General features: G+C 44.7%; 1 protein-coding gene across 2 annotated transcripts in view; it reads left to right on the plus strand.

Annotated features, from left to right (window-relative positions):
• Positions 1–5,675: 5,675 nt before the first annotated feature.
• Positions 5,676–17,066, plus strand: part of RNF217 (ring finger protein 217) — a 91,155-nt gene continuing 79,764 nt past the window's right edge. Inside the window, exon 1 of one of the 2 annotated variants that reach the window (XM_065588511.1) lies at positions 5,676–6,653. In XM_065588511.1, coding sequence (XP_065444583.1) covers positions 6,045–6,653 — 609 coding nt within the window. In that variant the 5' untranslated portion in view covers positions 5,676–6,044. The remainder of the gene's footprint in view (positions 6,654–17,066) is intronic. The other variant, XM_008177755.4, reaches the window with a different exon arrangement.

Raw genomic sequence — 17,066 nt, forward strand, 5'->3', positions numbered from 1 at the left:
CACAGCATGGAGAGGAGGTGACCAGTCCTCTGTGGAGAAAGAAGTGGTTCAGGACTATTTAGAAAAGCTGGACGAGCACAAGTCCATGGGGCCAGATGTGCTGCATCCGAGGGTCCTAAAGGAGTTGGCGGATGTGATTGCAGAGCCATTGGCCATTATCTTTGAAAACTCATGGCGATCGGGGGAGGTCCCCGATGACTGGAAAAAGGCTAATGTAGTGCCCATCTTTTAAAAAGCGAAGGAGGAGGATCCGGGGAACTACAGGCTAGTCAGCTTCACCTCAGTCCCTGGAAAAATCATGGAGCAGGTCCTCAAGGAATCAATTCTGAAGCACTTAGAGGAGAAGAAAATGATCAGGAACATTCAGCATAGATTCACCAAGGGCAAGTCATGCCTGACTAACCTAATTGCCTTCTATGATGAAATAACTGGCTCTGTGGATGAGGGAAAAGCAGTGGACGTGTTATTCCTTGACTTTAGCAAAGCGTTTGATACGGTCTTCCACAGTGTTCTTGCCAGCAAGTTAAAGACGTATGGGCTGGATGAATGGACTATAAGATGGATAGAAAGCTGGCTAGATCATCGGGCTCAACGGGTAGTGATCAATGGCTCCATGTCTAGTTGGCAGCCGGTATCAAGCGGAGTGCCCCAAGGGTCGGTCCTGGGGCCAGTTTTGTTCAATAACTTCATTAATGATCTGGAAGATGGCGTTGACTGCACCCTCAGCAAGTTTGCAGATGACACCAAACTGGGAGGAGTGGTAGATATGCTGGAGGGTAAGGATAGGATACAGAGGGAGCTAGACAAATTAGAGAGTTGGGCCAAAAGAAATCTGATGAGGTTCAACAAGGACAAGTGCAGAGTCCTGCACTTAGGATGGAAGAATCCCATGCACTGCTACAGATTAGGGACCAAATGGCTAGGCAGTAGGTCTGCAGAAAAGGACCTAGGGGTTACAGTGGACGAGAAGCTGGATATGAGTCAACAGTGTGCCCTTGTTGCCAAGAAGGCTAACGGCATTTGGGCTGTATAAGTAGGGGCATTGCCAGCAGATCGAGGGACATGATCATTCCCCTCTATTCGACGTTGGTGAGGCCTCATCTGGAGTACTGTGTCCAGTTTTGGGCCCCACACTACAAGAAGGATGTGGAAAGATTGGAGAGAGTCCAGCGGAGGGCAACAAAAATGATTAGGAGGCTGGAGCACATAACTTATGAGGAGAGGCTGAGGGAACTGGGATTGTTTAGTCTGCAGAAGAGAAGAATGAGGGGGGATTTGATAGCTGCTTTCAACTACCTGAAAGAGGGTTCCAAAGAGGATGGATCTAGACTGTTCTCAGATGACCAGATGACAGAACAAGGAGTAATGGTCTCAAGCTGCAGTGGGGGAGGTTTAGGTTGGATATTAGGAAAACCTTTTTCACTAGGAGGGTGATGAAGCATTGGAATGGGTTACCTAGGGAAGTGGTGGAATCTCCTTCCTTAGAGGTTTTTACGGTCAAGCTTGACAAAGCCCTGGCTGGGATGATTTAGTTGGGGATTGGTTCTGCTTTGAGCAGGGAGTTGGACTAGATGACCTCCTGAGGTCCCTTCCACCCCTGAAAGTCTATGATTCTATGTTGAAAGTGTCTTGGCTGTTGAATATATTTGCTCTGATGCGAAGTAGTGATAATGAAAAGTGAGAGTATAACTCAAGTGTGGATAAGAAATAGTGTGTTTTTGTGTGTGGTGTTTGTATGATAAATCATATGGAAAAAGTTATTCCTCTATGGTGACAAATCAAAACCAGTTTTACAGTTTATATTTCAAAAACCAAGAAACAAACATTCAATGAAGGCTACTGCACAAAATAATTAGTATTCTGTGAAGTATTTCACAATTTAATTATTTGTTTTATCTACTTTATCACCCATTTATTTTCAGTATAAAGACTAACATCACTGGAAGTAGAGAGAATCTCAGCTGAAGTGAGTTCTACACCCTATGGGTAAACACAGCAGGGTGAGGAGCTGGCCGGGGTCCCCCCAAACCAGCCGATAAACTTTACGTGCCTACTCGCGCGACCCTGAGACGCTCTCCCCCACCGCTGCTGGGGTCCGGAGCCCCGCGCCTCTCGCTCCAATGGCTCCTTCCCCACGGGGCGGCGGGACGTGCCGTATGTGCCCGGGGCCCTGGGGGGGGGGCAGCAGCCACAGCGCAGCTGGGGCCTGCTAATTCCCCTGGCACCTGCAAAACAGCTTTTTTTTTTTTACTTTTTTTTTTTGCCCTCCCCCCCCCCCCCCCCCTCGCGTCCCGATATTTCCTGTCAGTGATCTGGTCACCCTACACATGTACCAGTGTGGGGGGGTGCCTGACCCCCACATCACATCAAGGATCTTTCTAGCAGCTGGAAGGAAGTATAAAAAAGAGGGACAGTGACATTATCACTTGGCCTCTCTCTCCTCCACACCCCCTATCTCAACGCCTGGAAGCTCGCTTGGAAGACAAAGACTTTGACTTGGGAGATTGGTCCAAGCTGGAAGGGAGTCCAGTCTCTGTACTGTGAACTATGAACTGCCAGTAACATCTACTATGGTGAGAGACAGCTTGATTCAAATCCTGCTTAATCTGTTAAAGTTAGAATTTAGACTGTGTTTTTATTTTTATTTCTTAAGTAACCAATTTTGATTTCTATACCTGCTACTTATAATCACTTAAAATCTTTCTGTAGTTAATAAATCTGTTTTATATTTGGTTGAAGTGCTTGGGGAATCTTAGCTCTGATTACAAAGGGTACGTCTTCACTACCCGCCGTATCGGCGGGTAGCAATCGAGTTATCCGGGATCGATATATCATGTCTTGTTAAGATGCGATATATCGATCCCCCAATGCGCTCACCGTCGACTCCGGAACTCCACCAGAGCGAGCGGCAGTAGCGCAGTCGACGGGGGAGCCACGGCCGTTGATCCCACGCCGTGTGGACCCCAGGTAATTCGATCCAAGATACTTCGACTTCAGCTACGCTATTTGCGTAGCTGAAGTTGTGTATCTTGGATCGATCCCCCCCCCCCCAGTGTAGACCAGCCCAAAGGCTGATGCGTGTCCACTTTCCTTTGAAGAAGTGGTGATCTAATTGATGAACTTGCACTTTCCAAGGGAGTCTTGAGCAGTGTAAGATGGTATATTTCTGGGGTGCAAGGCTGGGGGTTGGGGTGATTGGCTGGTGCCTCTTTCTGTATGATTCATGAGTGGCTTGGGAAGCATTCATGCAATTTAGGAGGGTGTGGGGCTCTATATGCTGGTGGCTGAGTGATCACAGTGCCTAGAGTGGTTTTGCTACTTGTCACTGGTGTAGCATTGTGTGAGACAACCCAGGCTGGAGCATTAAGGTGGCACAGTGGTCCCACAGTTCCAGGTAGTACCCTGGGGATCCTGTCACATTAGAGACCCCAGAACAGGGAGGGCCAACGCACCATGGCCCTCCCATTTTTGAAAGTAGATGGGCCAGGCCCGTCCACTTTTCACCATGGGCCCGGCCTCCTGCCCCTCCTGTTCCCTCCGACGCCCCAATCCTGGCCAGCTTGGAAGCTGGAGCTTGGCCCAGGTCAGAGCGGCCTGGGGTGTGGAGGGTCTGCAGCTCCTCACAGCTGCCTGGGTGTCTCTTTCGCTAGGGTTGCCAACTTTCTAATCATAGAAAACCAAACACCCTTGCCCCACCCCCTCCCCGTGGCCCTGCCCCTTCTCTGAGGCCCCGGCCCTGCTCACTCCAGGCCCACTCCCTCCATTGCTCGATCTCCCCAACCCTTGCTCACTCGCTCATTTTCACCAGGCTGAGGCAGGGGGTTGGGGTGCGAGAGGGGGTGAGGGCTCTGATTGGGGGTGCAGGCTTTGGGGTGGAGGGCTGGAGATGAAGGGTTTGGGATGCAGGAGGAGACTCCGGGCTGGGGCCAAAGGGTTCGGCGTGTGCCCCCCCCCCACACTTTTAGGAAGAATCCATTGCCCCTGCATCATACCCTTCTACCAATTTTTGTGTAGACATCTCTAAAAGATTATCAGATGGCAATACTGTATTAGCTCTCTTAGTTAATTTGAGTTGATTGCAAAATCAATTAATTGAAATTACAGTGGCCTAGATCCTCAAAGGTATTTAGGCTCCTAACTTCCATTGATTTCAATAGAAAGTTAGGAGCATCTGGGGCAATGGACCAAAACCTCTAGCCTAGACAAGATATAAGAGGAAGAATAAGCACCTTTTATTAAATGCCTGCTATACTTGCCACTACCAACACTGCAGCTGTCCTAGAATGGGCTTTATGTTATCTGCTATATCTATGTTGATGTCGAGTTCTGAAAGTTATTTTTCCTTGCTTTTGGACAGGCTTTCTAAACAGCATGCACAGGCATTTTTTCTTCAATCCTCTTACTTGCAAATGACCAGACACATTGGATGTGTATTTATCAATTTGTCTGATTTAAATCACTTTTGCAGATGTCAGATTTGGTGTGCCAATCATAAACCTAAATACCTATGATACTAAGAGGATAAAGATGATGTCTCTATTTTTTACTGTTTGTTTTCTTTGGGAGTAATTTTTAATTGGACGTTGGATTTTTATTCAAAATATATCACATTCAAAGTACAAAGACCCTTTAAAATTGAAAAGGGTGTTTGCTTCCTAATGAGTGTAATAACTTTCTCTATCAATGTATCCGTTAACCTGGGGGGGTGAGGGGGTGTACTAGTGCATAGGTGACTATTGCTTTTTAGAGTGAGGACAGATCATCACATCTGGCTAAAATGAGCCTTTTTTAATGGAAAGGTGCGGAGGTGGTCATCTGATTTTTCTGTAACTTAGATTTACACAGGTATGCTGGAGTAAGAATATGGAAATACTATCTTGTGAAGAACCTTAATGACAAACTCTCTCTTGTGAAGAATTAGTGGACAAAACTGTAAATACACAAAAGGAGCACTTCCTTTTTATTTTAAAGCTGAAACTACTCTGAAGAAACATCAACGTTTGTGTCAAAGATTGTTTAAAGTCCTTATAGCCTGCTCCTGCTATACTTTGGGTATGTGGTGGGGAGCCAGGGAAGCTAGTGGGATTGTATGTGTGAGTGAAGGAGAGGGGCAGTTTTAATGGCTGTGTGTGAATGTGTGTGTTGGGGGGGGGGGGCAGAGTTAAGAGGGTAGGTAGGAGAGAGAGGCAATGTTAAGGGGTAGGGGTGTATGTGTGAAAGAGGGGCAGGATTAAGTGGTAGGTAGGAGTTTGTGTGTGTGAGTGTGTGGCAGAAAAAAGGGGTAAGTAGAGATATGTAAGAGAGAAGGGGGTGTTTGTGAGGGGCAGAGGTGAAAGGTGGGTGAGTAGATAGGGGTGTGTGTAAAGTAGGGTGACCTGACATCCCAATATTATCAGGACCTTCCTGATATTAGAGGCGTTGTCTTATATATGCAATTATACCCTGCCCCCCCTCAAAAAAAAGTTTTGATATTTCATATTTTCTATCTAGTGACCCTAATTAAGGCAGGCGAGGAAGAGCGGTTGGTTGGTTGGTAGGTGGGTGGGTGAGAGAGGAGCAGAGTTTAGGGGTGGGAGGGCAGAGATGTGTGTAAGGGAGGAGCAGGCAAAGACCCAGAGGGAAGTGTGAGAAAGGGGCAGGGTTAAGAGGTGGATGAGGTTGTGTGTACGTGAGGGGCAGGACTGAGGGTGGGTGGATCCCTCGTGTAGGCAGGAAGGGGCGGAGAGTGGCCCGGCCTGGATACATGTGAGAGGGGGGCCGGAGCCGGTGCGGTTCCTGGGGGGGCTGCGCTGAAGCTGGGCTGGGCAGTCCGAGCCCAGCTCTGTGACTCTCCGGGGGCCACAGGGGCGACCGGGGCTGCGGCATGGGAGCGGGGCCCGGTGGAGCCCCCGGGCGGCGTTGACCTGCGCAGCCCCGGCGGCGAGCGGCGGCAGCCGCTGGCCCCGGGGAGGCAGCAGCGGTTCCCCGCTGGGTCGCGGAGCTGCGGGGCCCGGGACCCGGAAGCAGAAGCGGGGCCGGAGGCGGCTGGATGGGAAGCGGCGGGGATGGGGGAGCAGCAGAGCTCGCTGAGCACCCTGCGGGCGGCCGCCGCCGAGGCGCCGTTCCCGGCCGGCGGGGCCCGGGAGTCGGGGCAGGAGGCGGCCGAGCCGGGGGAGCCGGAGCCCGGTAGCAGGCGGCGGAGCGGGGAGCAGGAGCCGCTTCCCGCCGGGGCCCCGGGGAGTCCGGAGCGCAGCGAGGAGTCGCCGCCGCCCCCTGAGCCTCCCGCGGAGGAGCCGGGGGCCGGCGGGGAGCCCGGGGTGCCCGGCGGGGAGGAGCCGGGGTGGGACTGGGGCAGCAGCCGCTGCCGCATCCCCCCGCGGCGGCACGTGTACTGCACCGTGTACTGCGTGGAGAACGACCGGGCTGGGGCCGGGACGGGACACTCGCCCGCCACAGCCCCCGGGGCCGTGCCCGCCCACCGCGCCCCCGTCGGAGACCCATTGACCTCGGGGGGCAGCATCGAGGTGGACTTTTACCTGCTGCCCGAGCCCTACTTCGGGCCCCTGCTGGTGCTCTGCTGCCGAGTGTGCCTGGAGGAGAAGCCCATCAAGCCCCTACCCTGCTGCAAGAAGGCGGTGTGCGAGGAGTGCCTGAAGCGCTACCTGAGCGCCCAGGTAAATGCCCCGGTCCTTCTCACCCCCTCTGTGGAGATAAATGCCCCGGCCCTCACCCCCTTTGTGGAGCGCCCTGACCCATCCCATCCAGCACTCAGGTAAATACTTCAGCTCTCCTCAGCCTTTCGATGGATGGCCCTGCCCCATCCCATCTTGGCTCCCAGGTACATTTCCTTGCCCTCCTGAGCATCCAAGCTATCAGCCTAGTTGAGAGAGCTCTGCCATTAGGGCAGACTTCATGCCCCTATTCTTATCCCATTTCTTAGACCCCAAACATAGTTAAAACTTGGTATTTTTCTCTGAAGTGACTGGTTATAGGGCTGCTCCCTCTCTCAGGTGTAGCAGAAGGACTTGCTGTTCACTGGAGCTGGACATGATGGAGGTGTACACACTCTTCCTCTCAGTGGTTGAAGGATTTGTGTGTGTAGGTTGAAGATGCTCTAACGTTTAAACTCATTTTCTTTAAATTTCTCTTGAATTATCCCAGCCTGATAACATCAGCAGGTCAGTAAAACATGAAAGAGACTGATTTTCCCCCCCTCCCCCCCCGTTGCCAGGGGCCGATTAAAACTTTCCACTTGGTACTGGCTAGCACATCAGTCATTTTGTATGGACCCTATGACTTTTTTCAGTGACTAGTGGAACTGGGATAGGCTTAAATAGGAAAGGAACCATCTCACTCTGCCAATCTCACTTAAATGGAGATGGATGGCAGGAGAGAGATCACTTAATCATTGCCTATTAGGTTCACTCCCTCTGGGGCACCTGGCATTGGCCACTGTCAGCAGACAGGATGCTGGGCTGGATGGACCCTTGGTCTGACCCAGTATGGCCATTCTTATGTTCTTGGATCAAAATATAATTTAAAACTGTTTTCTTATCCTAATCTAATATCAATAATAATCTCCATAGCTGGATTTAAAACTAGTCTGTATGTATCAGCAGTACTAATAGATTTATCAGGTTTATTTCATACAGCATACTGCAAACAACTGTTGAATTGCACACCAGGGTTGATTTTTCAGTAAGTTACTTAAAACTAAGGTGAAGCCTTATAGCCCAGTGTAGAAAGACTTTGTATCACCTTGTTCAATCAAAAATATTTACCAAACTGCTTCCAAATTTGATAGGAGTACTTGTGGCACCTTAGAGACTAACAAATTTATTAGAGCATAAGCTTTCGTGGACTACAGCCCACTTCTTCGGATGCATATCTGAAGAAGTGGGCTGTAGTCCACGAAAGCTTATGCTCTAATAAATTTGTTAGTCTCTAAGGTGCCACAAGTACTCCTGTTCTTTTTGCGGATACAGACTAATACGGCTGCTACTCTGAAACCTCCAAATTTGATTATTTTTTTATTAATATCTGAGAGCTATTGGCTTATTTTAGTAACTGTTTATTACTTAAATGCTAAAGTATCATGCACAACCACATGCTTTATCATGCTTCACGTTGTAGTGAGCTTACACCATCTTTATCTCCGTTTTTGCATTTTCATATTGTTGCCTCTCAGTCTGAATTTAAAAAAAAGTATGTTATTTTATAATTTAAAGTGCTTACTGTGACATGATTGACTTAATCTACCCCAACACTTTTCCTTAAAACTAACAGAATTGCTAACTAGCTTAGTAACTATAAGGTTTTTTCTTTGAGATGACTGCCTGACAGACATACTCTGGGTGAGTCATGAGTTCCGAACTTTGGTCCTCATCCTGCAGAACCTTACATACTTGCAAAGTCAACAGCACTGTGTGCATCTGTGTTTTCAGGATCAAAGACCCTTTTGGGTAGCAGGGTGTGTTAAGTAGGGTGCGTGTATAGTCCTGTTTGTGCACTCCCATTAGTGGATATAAAAGTGTTTATAACACAAACTACAGCACAATTCCTTCTATTAAATAAAAATTAGGGCTGTCAGTTAATCGTAGTTAACTCGTGCAATTAACTCAAATTAATTGTGATTAAAAATTGTGATCAGTTTTAATTGCATTGTTAAACAATAGAATACTAATTGAAATGTATTAAATATTTTTGGATGTTTTTCTATATTTTCAAATATATTGATTTCAATTACAACACAGAATACAAAGTGTACACTGCTCACTTTATATTATTATTTTTGATTACAAATATTTGCACTGTAAAAATGATAAACAAAAGAAACAGTATTTTTCAATTCACCTCTTACAAGTACTGTAGTGCAATCTCTGTTGTGAAAGGGCAACTTAAAAATGTAGATTGTTTTGTTACATAACTGCACTCAAAAACAGAGCAATGCAAAACTTTAGAGCCTACAAGTCCACTCAGTCCTAGTTTTCATTCAGCCAATCACTAAGACAAACAAGTTTGCTTACATTTACGGGAGATAATGCTGCCCATCTCTAATTTACAACATTACCGGAAAGTGAGAACAGGCGTTTGCATGAGACTTTAGTAGCCCGCATTGCAAGTAAGGATGTAAATACTATTTAAAAAGTTAATCATTTAAACGATTAAAAAATATTTTGTTTAAATGGTTAACCGATTAAAGGGCCTGCTGGCGTGGCTGGGGCTGCTCCGGTCGAGCAGCACTGCTCCGGGTGGCGTGGCTGGGGCTGCTTTGGTCGGCACAGTGCCATTGGGGTCGGCGGGCAAGCCAGCCATGAGGTTAGTGGTTAAGGCAGATTAACCAGTAAGACTAATACTTACTAGTTAACCAGTTAACATTTTACATTCCTAATGGCAAGGTATTTACATGCTAGCTATGCTAAGCATTTGTATGCCCCTTCATGCTTCGGCTACCATTCCAGAGGATATGCTTCGATGCTGGTGACACTCATTAAAAAATAATGCGTTATTTAAATTTGTGACTGAACTCATTAGGGGAGAATTGTATGTCACTGGCTCTATTTTACCTGCATTCTGCCATATATTTCATGTTATAGTAGTCTCAGATGATGACTCAGCACATGTTGTTCATTTTAAGAACACTTTAGCTGCAGATTTGACAAAACGCAAAGAAGATACCAATGTAACATTTCTAAAGATAGCTACAGCACTCAACCCAAGATTTAAGAATCTGAAGTGCCTTCCAAAATCTGAGAGGGATGAGGTGTGGAGCATGCTTTCAGAAGTCTTAAAATTGCATCGCTCTGATGCGGAAAGTACAGAACCTGAACCACCAAAAAAGAAAATCAACGTTCTGCTGGTGGCATCTGACTCAGATGATGAAAACGAACATGCGTTGGTCTGCACTGCTTTGGATAGCTAGTGAGCAGAACCCATCATCAGCATGGACGCACATCCTCTGTGGTTGAAGCATGAAGGGACATGTGAATCATTAGCGCATCTGGCAGGTAAATACTTTGCAACGCCGGCTTCAACAGTGCCATGTGGACACTTGTTCTCACTTTCAGGTGACATTGTGAACAAGAAACGGGCAGCATTATCTCCTGCAAACTTGTTTGACTGAGCGATTGGCTGAACAAGAAGTAGGACTGAGTGGACTTGCAGGCTCTAAAATTTTACATCACTTTATTTTTGAATGCAGTTTTTTGTACATAATTCTACATTTGTAAGTTCAACTTTCATGATAAAGAGAGTGCACTACAGTACTTTTATGAAGTGAATTGAAAAATACAATTTCTTTTGTTTTTTTAATTACAAGTATTTGCACTGTAAAGTGAGCACTGTACACTTTGTATTTTGTTATTGAAATCAGTATATTTGAAAATGTTGAAAACATAAAAAAAATTAAACGGTATTCTATTATTGTTTAATCGCACAGTTAATCTGTTTAATCGCTTGATAGCCCTAATAAAAACCAATTGTAAGACTAAAATAATGCTGATAAGGAAGGCGGGGAGTGTAGGTCCATGCAGTCAGTCAGTCGTGAAGAACCATATTTACTGTAGTAAGTAAATGTTCCTCTTGTTTAAAACATAAAATTCTTCCCTGGGTAAATAGCAAGTCCTTAGGATACCCACTGTGATAAAAAATAATCACAGGAGATGTTGAGGTGTCTCAATTTACCAGTGACACTGTTATTCCGATCAGTCTGAGGCCATCTGATTTAGAGGTTAAGGTCTTGTCTACAATGCAGTTTTTAGCCTGTGGTGTAGCTGCACCAACGCAAGCTCTTAGTATAGACAGTGGTGTAAACTGTGACATGCACTGATGCAGTCTACCTCAGTACAAGCAGCAAAGAGTCCTGTGGCACCTTATAGACTAACAGCTGTATTGGAGCATGAGCTTTTGTGGGTGCATGCATGCATCCGACGAAGCGGGTATTCACCCACGAAAGCTCATGCTCCAATACATCTGTTAGTCTATAAGGTGCCACAGGACTCTTTGCTGGCTGCTTTTACAGATCCAGACTAACACAGCTACCCCTCTGATACTTGATACCTTAGTATAGACACTCACTAAATCTAGGGAGTAATGCGGTGTAAAGGTATGGATAAAACTCCAGTTATTGGGTTTATGTAGTTCTATAATGAGAACATCTGAGATATGTAATAGGAACTTTTAACACCTGTTGGTACTGGAATCCTTGCTGGTTCATATGGCATATCAGTTTGTGGAAGATTACTGACAACTAGAACTATCCCTCCATGCTATTAAGTCTAGAGATTGTTTCAGCTAGGGTAATTGTTTGGGTTTTTTTGTTTTTTAGAACTTATTAACTAGCATGTTCTTACACTAACACAGAAAAGGCAACTTAAACTTTTTCATGTTCTAGCTGGTTGAGTTGAAACATAGGCTTCCTCCTAGGCTTTAACTCGACCAGCTAATGTGTGTGCCAAAGTACAGGTTGCTTTGTCTGTGCTAGTGTTGGAATGTGCTAGATGACATTTGAAAAACAAAACCCGAAATCAAGACAAACCTGGAATGTCTTATGGAATGGTGTAGTTTTGTTCAGATGGTAATAAACTCCAGGTTGTTGCATCTAATAGGATGAGAAGAATTTGAAGGGGGCACATACAGGTATGTTTGTTTCCAGTCCAAGAGAAATGTATCCAATAAGGATTCTTGGTACTTACTATCCTCAGACTAGAACGGATTTCATTTTGCATTGAGTTCTATGGGAAATAGGTCCACCTGAAGAAGTTTTCTATCTGAGAGCATGGGTTTGCCAGTGCACTCTTCAGTGGCCACTTGTGCTGGATACTGTACTTAGAACTGAGGTCATCTGTCAGGATGTTATCTTTGCCTTTAATGTGGAAATTTCCAGTTCTTCATAGCTTCCTGATGTGGTAGTTGTGCTGAGCCCCACCCTGACAGTTGACTTGGCACACAGCAATAGTATTACTCACTAAAAGTTGTGAAAAGGAACACTTTGAGGCAGGATAAAAATGCCAGGCAGGCTATCAAGAACATGACAGCTGGACTCTTCCTAAAACTAGAGACCTTGTATTATGAGATGGTTCAGCTGAGCTCTGCAATCTAAACCTGATGTGTCTATTACTAATACTGTTGATGATGGGCTGGGTTGAAGGGAACTCCTCAGCAAGCATGCAGTGCTTTTATCCACAACCACGGAGATTCAAGTTGCAGGGTGCACAGTGCTTGCCATGATTGTCTACAAATTGAGGTGGTTGAACTGTTTTTAGCTAATCCTGCATTGATCTCAACTAGAGTTTGATTATAGGAGCAAGAAGCCTTCAGACTGAGGAGTCTGATGCAGAATCTCAGTTGTCTGAGGATTTGTCCTGAGCTAAAGCAACTTTGAACATAGCCTGTAACTAGTCTAGTGGGAGGTGCATTATCTGGAGTCTGAAGCTGTCCCTGTTAACTACTCCATCTGCAGGAAGGTGGGCTTTGAGGGATGGTTCTTAGGCCTAAGAAATAGAACAGCTAATTATCTTAGGAACCTAGTGTGCAGCCCTTTGAGGTGTGAGGTCTAGTATTGACTAGTCATTAAGAAATGGACATACACAAGCTTCCTTAGGGCTGCTATTACCTCCATATGCTCTGTGATGGGTCTTGGGGATGACTATACAGCGTCCAAATGGCAGACACCTCTCCTCCCCCGATTGTGTTGTTCCGCTGAAGTATTTGCTATCTTCAAATCAAGAATCTCAGACTAGTCTTCTGGATACAAGAATGTTATCACAAATGCCAACATCACTATATAGAATTTCATCTGCTTGGTAAATTTGTTCAAAAGTCTCAAATATACTGAGATGCAGCTCCCTCTTTTGGGACTCAGGAAATAACAAGAAGTAGTACTCCTTCTCCATGTACTGTTAAAGGACCTCTCCTAAGACTCTCTCTGGAATAGAAAAAAGATTTGTCTCTATAGCACTTTCTTGTGAGAAGAATTCCTGGGAAAGAAGAGAAGGCAGGATGGAGTGGAAATAGGTCTTGGAAATTAGTTCCAATAGTGTAACCTCCTTCTAACTTCTCCATGTAGCAAGGGAAAAGGAAAGGCAGCTGGCAAGAAGGGAAAATGTCTACATTCAAGTTTGGTTTGAACCTCTCAACAGACATCATCAGGCATTCATAACTACCATGAGTTTAAGAACTTACACAGAATAGAATACAATAGCCTTGTGAAATGTAGTATTTTGGTCCAGTTGTTGTAGGAGCTGAACCACTGGCGATGACAAACAGTCTCTGATGGTAAAATCTGCTTTTCTCTTCAGAAGATACTGATTGCCTCTGAGTAAGTCCTTGCCTGGACAACCGGTGGAAAAATCTGGTCTTTGAAGTTGTAAGGTGATAGAACATATTAGCAGAAATATCAAAGCCTAAGGACTTCAGAATTGCATTAAAGTTTCTGCGTCATTTTCCTATTGAGCAAGTGTGGGGCCTGTAGTGACAGATTTTCAGCAGTTTTTAATCATGGCTTCTGAAATGGTGCTGAACAGGGTTTGTTTGTTTTTTTTTCCTCTCTCCTACAGTTGCAGTTAAATGGTGTTCACTAGTTCATTGCCAATGACTGTTTTCTGCTTTCTTTAATTTTGCTAGCATAGGACAAGACTTAAGAATCACAGCCACCCCTTCCCACATATACGTCAAATTCCACCTAAATCTGTCTGTGGAATGTGCCACCTAATGCTTAAGCAGTGTGGCAGAGCACTTTCTGCAGATAGAGAATACTCTGCAGTTGCAGAGTAATTTCCCCGTTTTACAGATGTAAAAACCAAAAGCTGAGATTAAATCAGTCCCCACCCCACCCCCAGTAAATTAGTCGTTAGAAGTTTAGCAGATGAGACCAGAGTTCTAATAATGGTCCTGATATTGACTTACTGTATGTGACCTTTGGTAAGTCACATACTTGTTCTCTGCCTCAATTTACCAATCCAAAACTTGGGCATGATATTTAACCGACCTCTCAGGGAGTCCTTTAGGGTTGATTAGGAACTGGTTGCCTGAGAAAATGCTTCTGTTCCCTGTATCATTAGGTTTACTGCCTTTAAACAGCCATTGGGGCTGTGGGAAGGAGATGATTGGAGTAAGATTCCAATGCCTGTGTGCCAGGTGGGGGTGATCCTAGAAAGCATGGATCTGGCTATAGGGATTCCATGGCATGGGAGCTGAAGAAGACAGTCACTTGCAAACCTCAGCATAGGTAGCATGTTGGGGTGGGACTGGAGAGTGAGGGGGTGGAACTGCAGTGCTGTTTCTGGGCAGCACCATCTATGGGTAGCCTCCTTAGTGCTGATTAAATTACCCCTAGGGCTGCTCCCCAGGACCAGGAGGCAAAAGGTGGCTGAAAGCTATATTAGCAACCCTTCCCTTGGGCTGTAAATTTTGTTCTGCGTAGTGTATAAACTAAGAAGAGAAGGGAGAGATTAATGTACTTGACTTCTCAATCTTAATATTGTATTCATTCTGCTGCTCTTACATGGCATTCAGCTTTCTTTATTTTAGAAGCTGTGTACACACACAAGCCTGATAGATGAATGATTCACTTCCTCCTCTCTACTAGTGGTTTGTAAATCTGAGTCAGAGTGAATATTTGGTATTTGTTTATTTGAGAATTCCCTCTAAAAACAAAACCAGACATAGTGAAAGCATTTGGTACAAAGATTATGAATAACTTCAGCTATTCATAAAACAAAATCTTGGCTAAATTTGTTCTGGATGGATGAACTGGATGAAACTGAGGTGAAGAATTACACTTACAGTAACTTTTTTCTCACTTCATTAATCTGTAAACTTGATAACTACCACGCAAAACTGGTAGTCTTATTGCCCAATTTTCAGGAAATATTAAAATGACTAACTCATATTAGTGAGATTTCATTATTTCTATAAATTGTAGTACAGTACATTAGTAAATATGTGAAGTATTATAATTAAATCTATGCTATCATTTTCCTCATAAATGAACCAAGTAAATCTTGTGGTACAAGAAATTTGCTGTTTTTATTGCTTTGTTTATTTGTGGATCATCAAGTTTTGAGAGTTAAGTTTTGGTCCCCCATTTGTTAGTGATGTGTTTTACTTAAGTTTGCTTGCAGTATTCATTCCTATGTTAAAGGAACATTGTCAGGTCAACTTACGTGGCATACTATGTTCTGAATATTTTTATATAGTAAGTTGACCCCTTAAAGATGCTGTAAGTGAAAGAAAATGGAGGAAAATACTTTTTGTTTCATTTTCTCCTCTATGGAGTCAGTCTGTCCCCTGTTTATGTGGGTCTTTCACACAACTGGAGGGAAAAAAACTGAAAACATGACTGTAAAACCATGCGGGCTGGTGGGGAGGTGGGAGCAGGTGTATTGCCTACCTTGATCTTTAAAACTGACTAGATTTTAAAGCTGCTTCTGTTGTGCTTGCATGAGCTAGATCTGACTCCTTATGTGCTAGATCCAATTTATGCTTCTCTGGTGGTATAAAGTGGATGCAGAGCTACCCATCTGAGAATTACGCTGGTGTGGGAAAATCATCAGCAGGTGTGCAGCTGGCATATCCAGATCTAATCCACATAGCCCCTCCCCCATCTGTATATGGAGCCGGAGAGTATGTGTCCAGACTGTGCTGTGCTTTAGTGGCTGCTGGCTGGCATAACAGTCCTGGGGGCTGTTAGGAGCCGTTTTAGCAGTCTTGAAACTGCTCTAAACTATGTTGGCCTTGGGGATGGCTTAGAATAAATCCCAAGATTAGGAACCCACAAAGAGATCTGTTGCTGTCCTTCCAGTAGATGTTCCCAGTGCTTATTGGACATGGTTGAGGATTAAACCCAAGAACTTGAAAGTCAAATGGTGTGCAAAATAAAGCCAAATGTTGAGTATTTTTATAGCACTCTCAGATATGTAAAGAGATTTTCCCACAAACTTTTATTTTTAGAGGGAGAAATAACTGGTTTGGGATTAGGCTTGGAAAATGTTGACCCCAAAGGAGAATGTTTCTGAAAGTTATGCTCATAGAAAAACAGAAGATGTTAATAGAATTCTGTATGTAATTGACCTAATGAATGTATTAATTACCATAAATACTAACAGAAAATATTGGTGAGTCTGAATTATAATCAGGTTTGGCAATCTAGCTCCCTTATAAATCATTTGGCCCATGTGACGTGGAATGCTGTTTCATACTCAACATTCTCATGGAATTTGGCAAGCATGCTCAGATAGAATGCTGTAGGTTTCATAAATGTATATTCTGATGTTGATAAAGTTTGTTTTGGGGTGGGGGGAGATTATCTAGGTTACAAAGTATTCAGTGACCAATAGGGTAGGGCAGATGGGGGTGTACCTAGGACACAGCAGGAGGAAAGTTTGAGAAGGACAGGGCAGATGAATGACTAGCAATCCTGTGAGCCTGAGACTGACAGCTGCATGGGGAGAACATACCAAATAATACTAGGAAGTGCTGCATTGTGTATTACACCACTGTTCTAAGCTCTTATTTTTATTTCCAGGCAAAAACTACATTAAATAGAAGTTAAGATTGATAATACATTGTAATGGGTTTGGGCCCTTTGGGGCGTCACCTGATGTGCTGGGATGCCACTGAGTCAGTCTGTTCTGCCAGCCTGGGTCCCCTTTACCTGGCCTTGTTAGTCTAGGCTCACAAGCCTCTTCCAGCCAAGCACACAGGCAGGGCCACAACCAGATGCACAGAGAGACAGAGATCCATCTGCTCTGGAAAGATTCAGCCTTAGGGGCTCACCCCAACACTCTGGTGCCCCTCCCTTTAAGAGGTACAAACCCAAAGATTTTATTAAATTTGCCCCCTCCCTCAATGTGGAGGGAGATATGCACAACTTCCTCTCTCTTCTGTTCCCCCCCCCCCTCCCCGATTTAAATCACTAGTCAGGAAGACTTGATTTAATCATGGATTTCTACATAAGAGTGCATTCTTGTTGGTTGTTATAACCTTAATATATATTCTTCACAACTCAGAGATCGATGTAGGTTTCATTTTTAGAAGGTACACACTATACATTTTAAAGTGGTTTATTTTGAAAACTTTTCAGAATA

The sequence above is a fragment of the Chrysemys picta genome, chromosome 3 (genome assembly GCF_011386835.1).
Source record: "Chrysemys picta bellii isolate R12L10 chromosome 3, ASM1138683v2, whole genome shotgun sequence".
Taxonomy (NCBI): domain Eukaryota; kingdom Metazoa; phylum Chordata; order Testudines; family Emydidae; genus Chrysemys; species Chrysemys picta.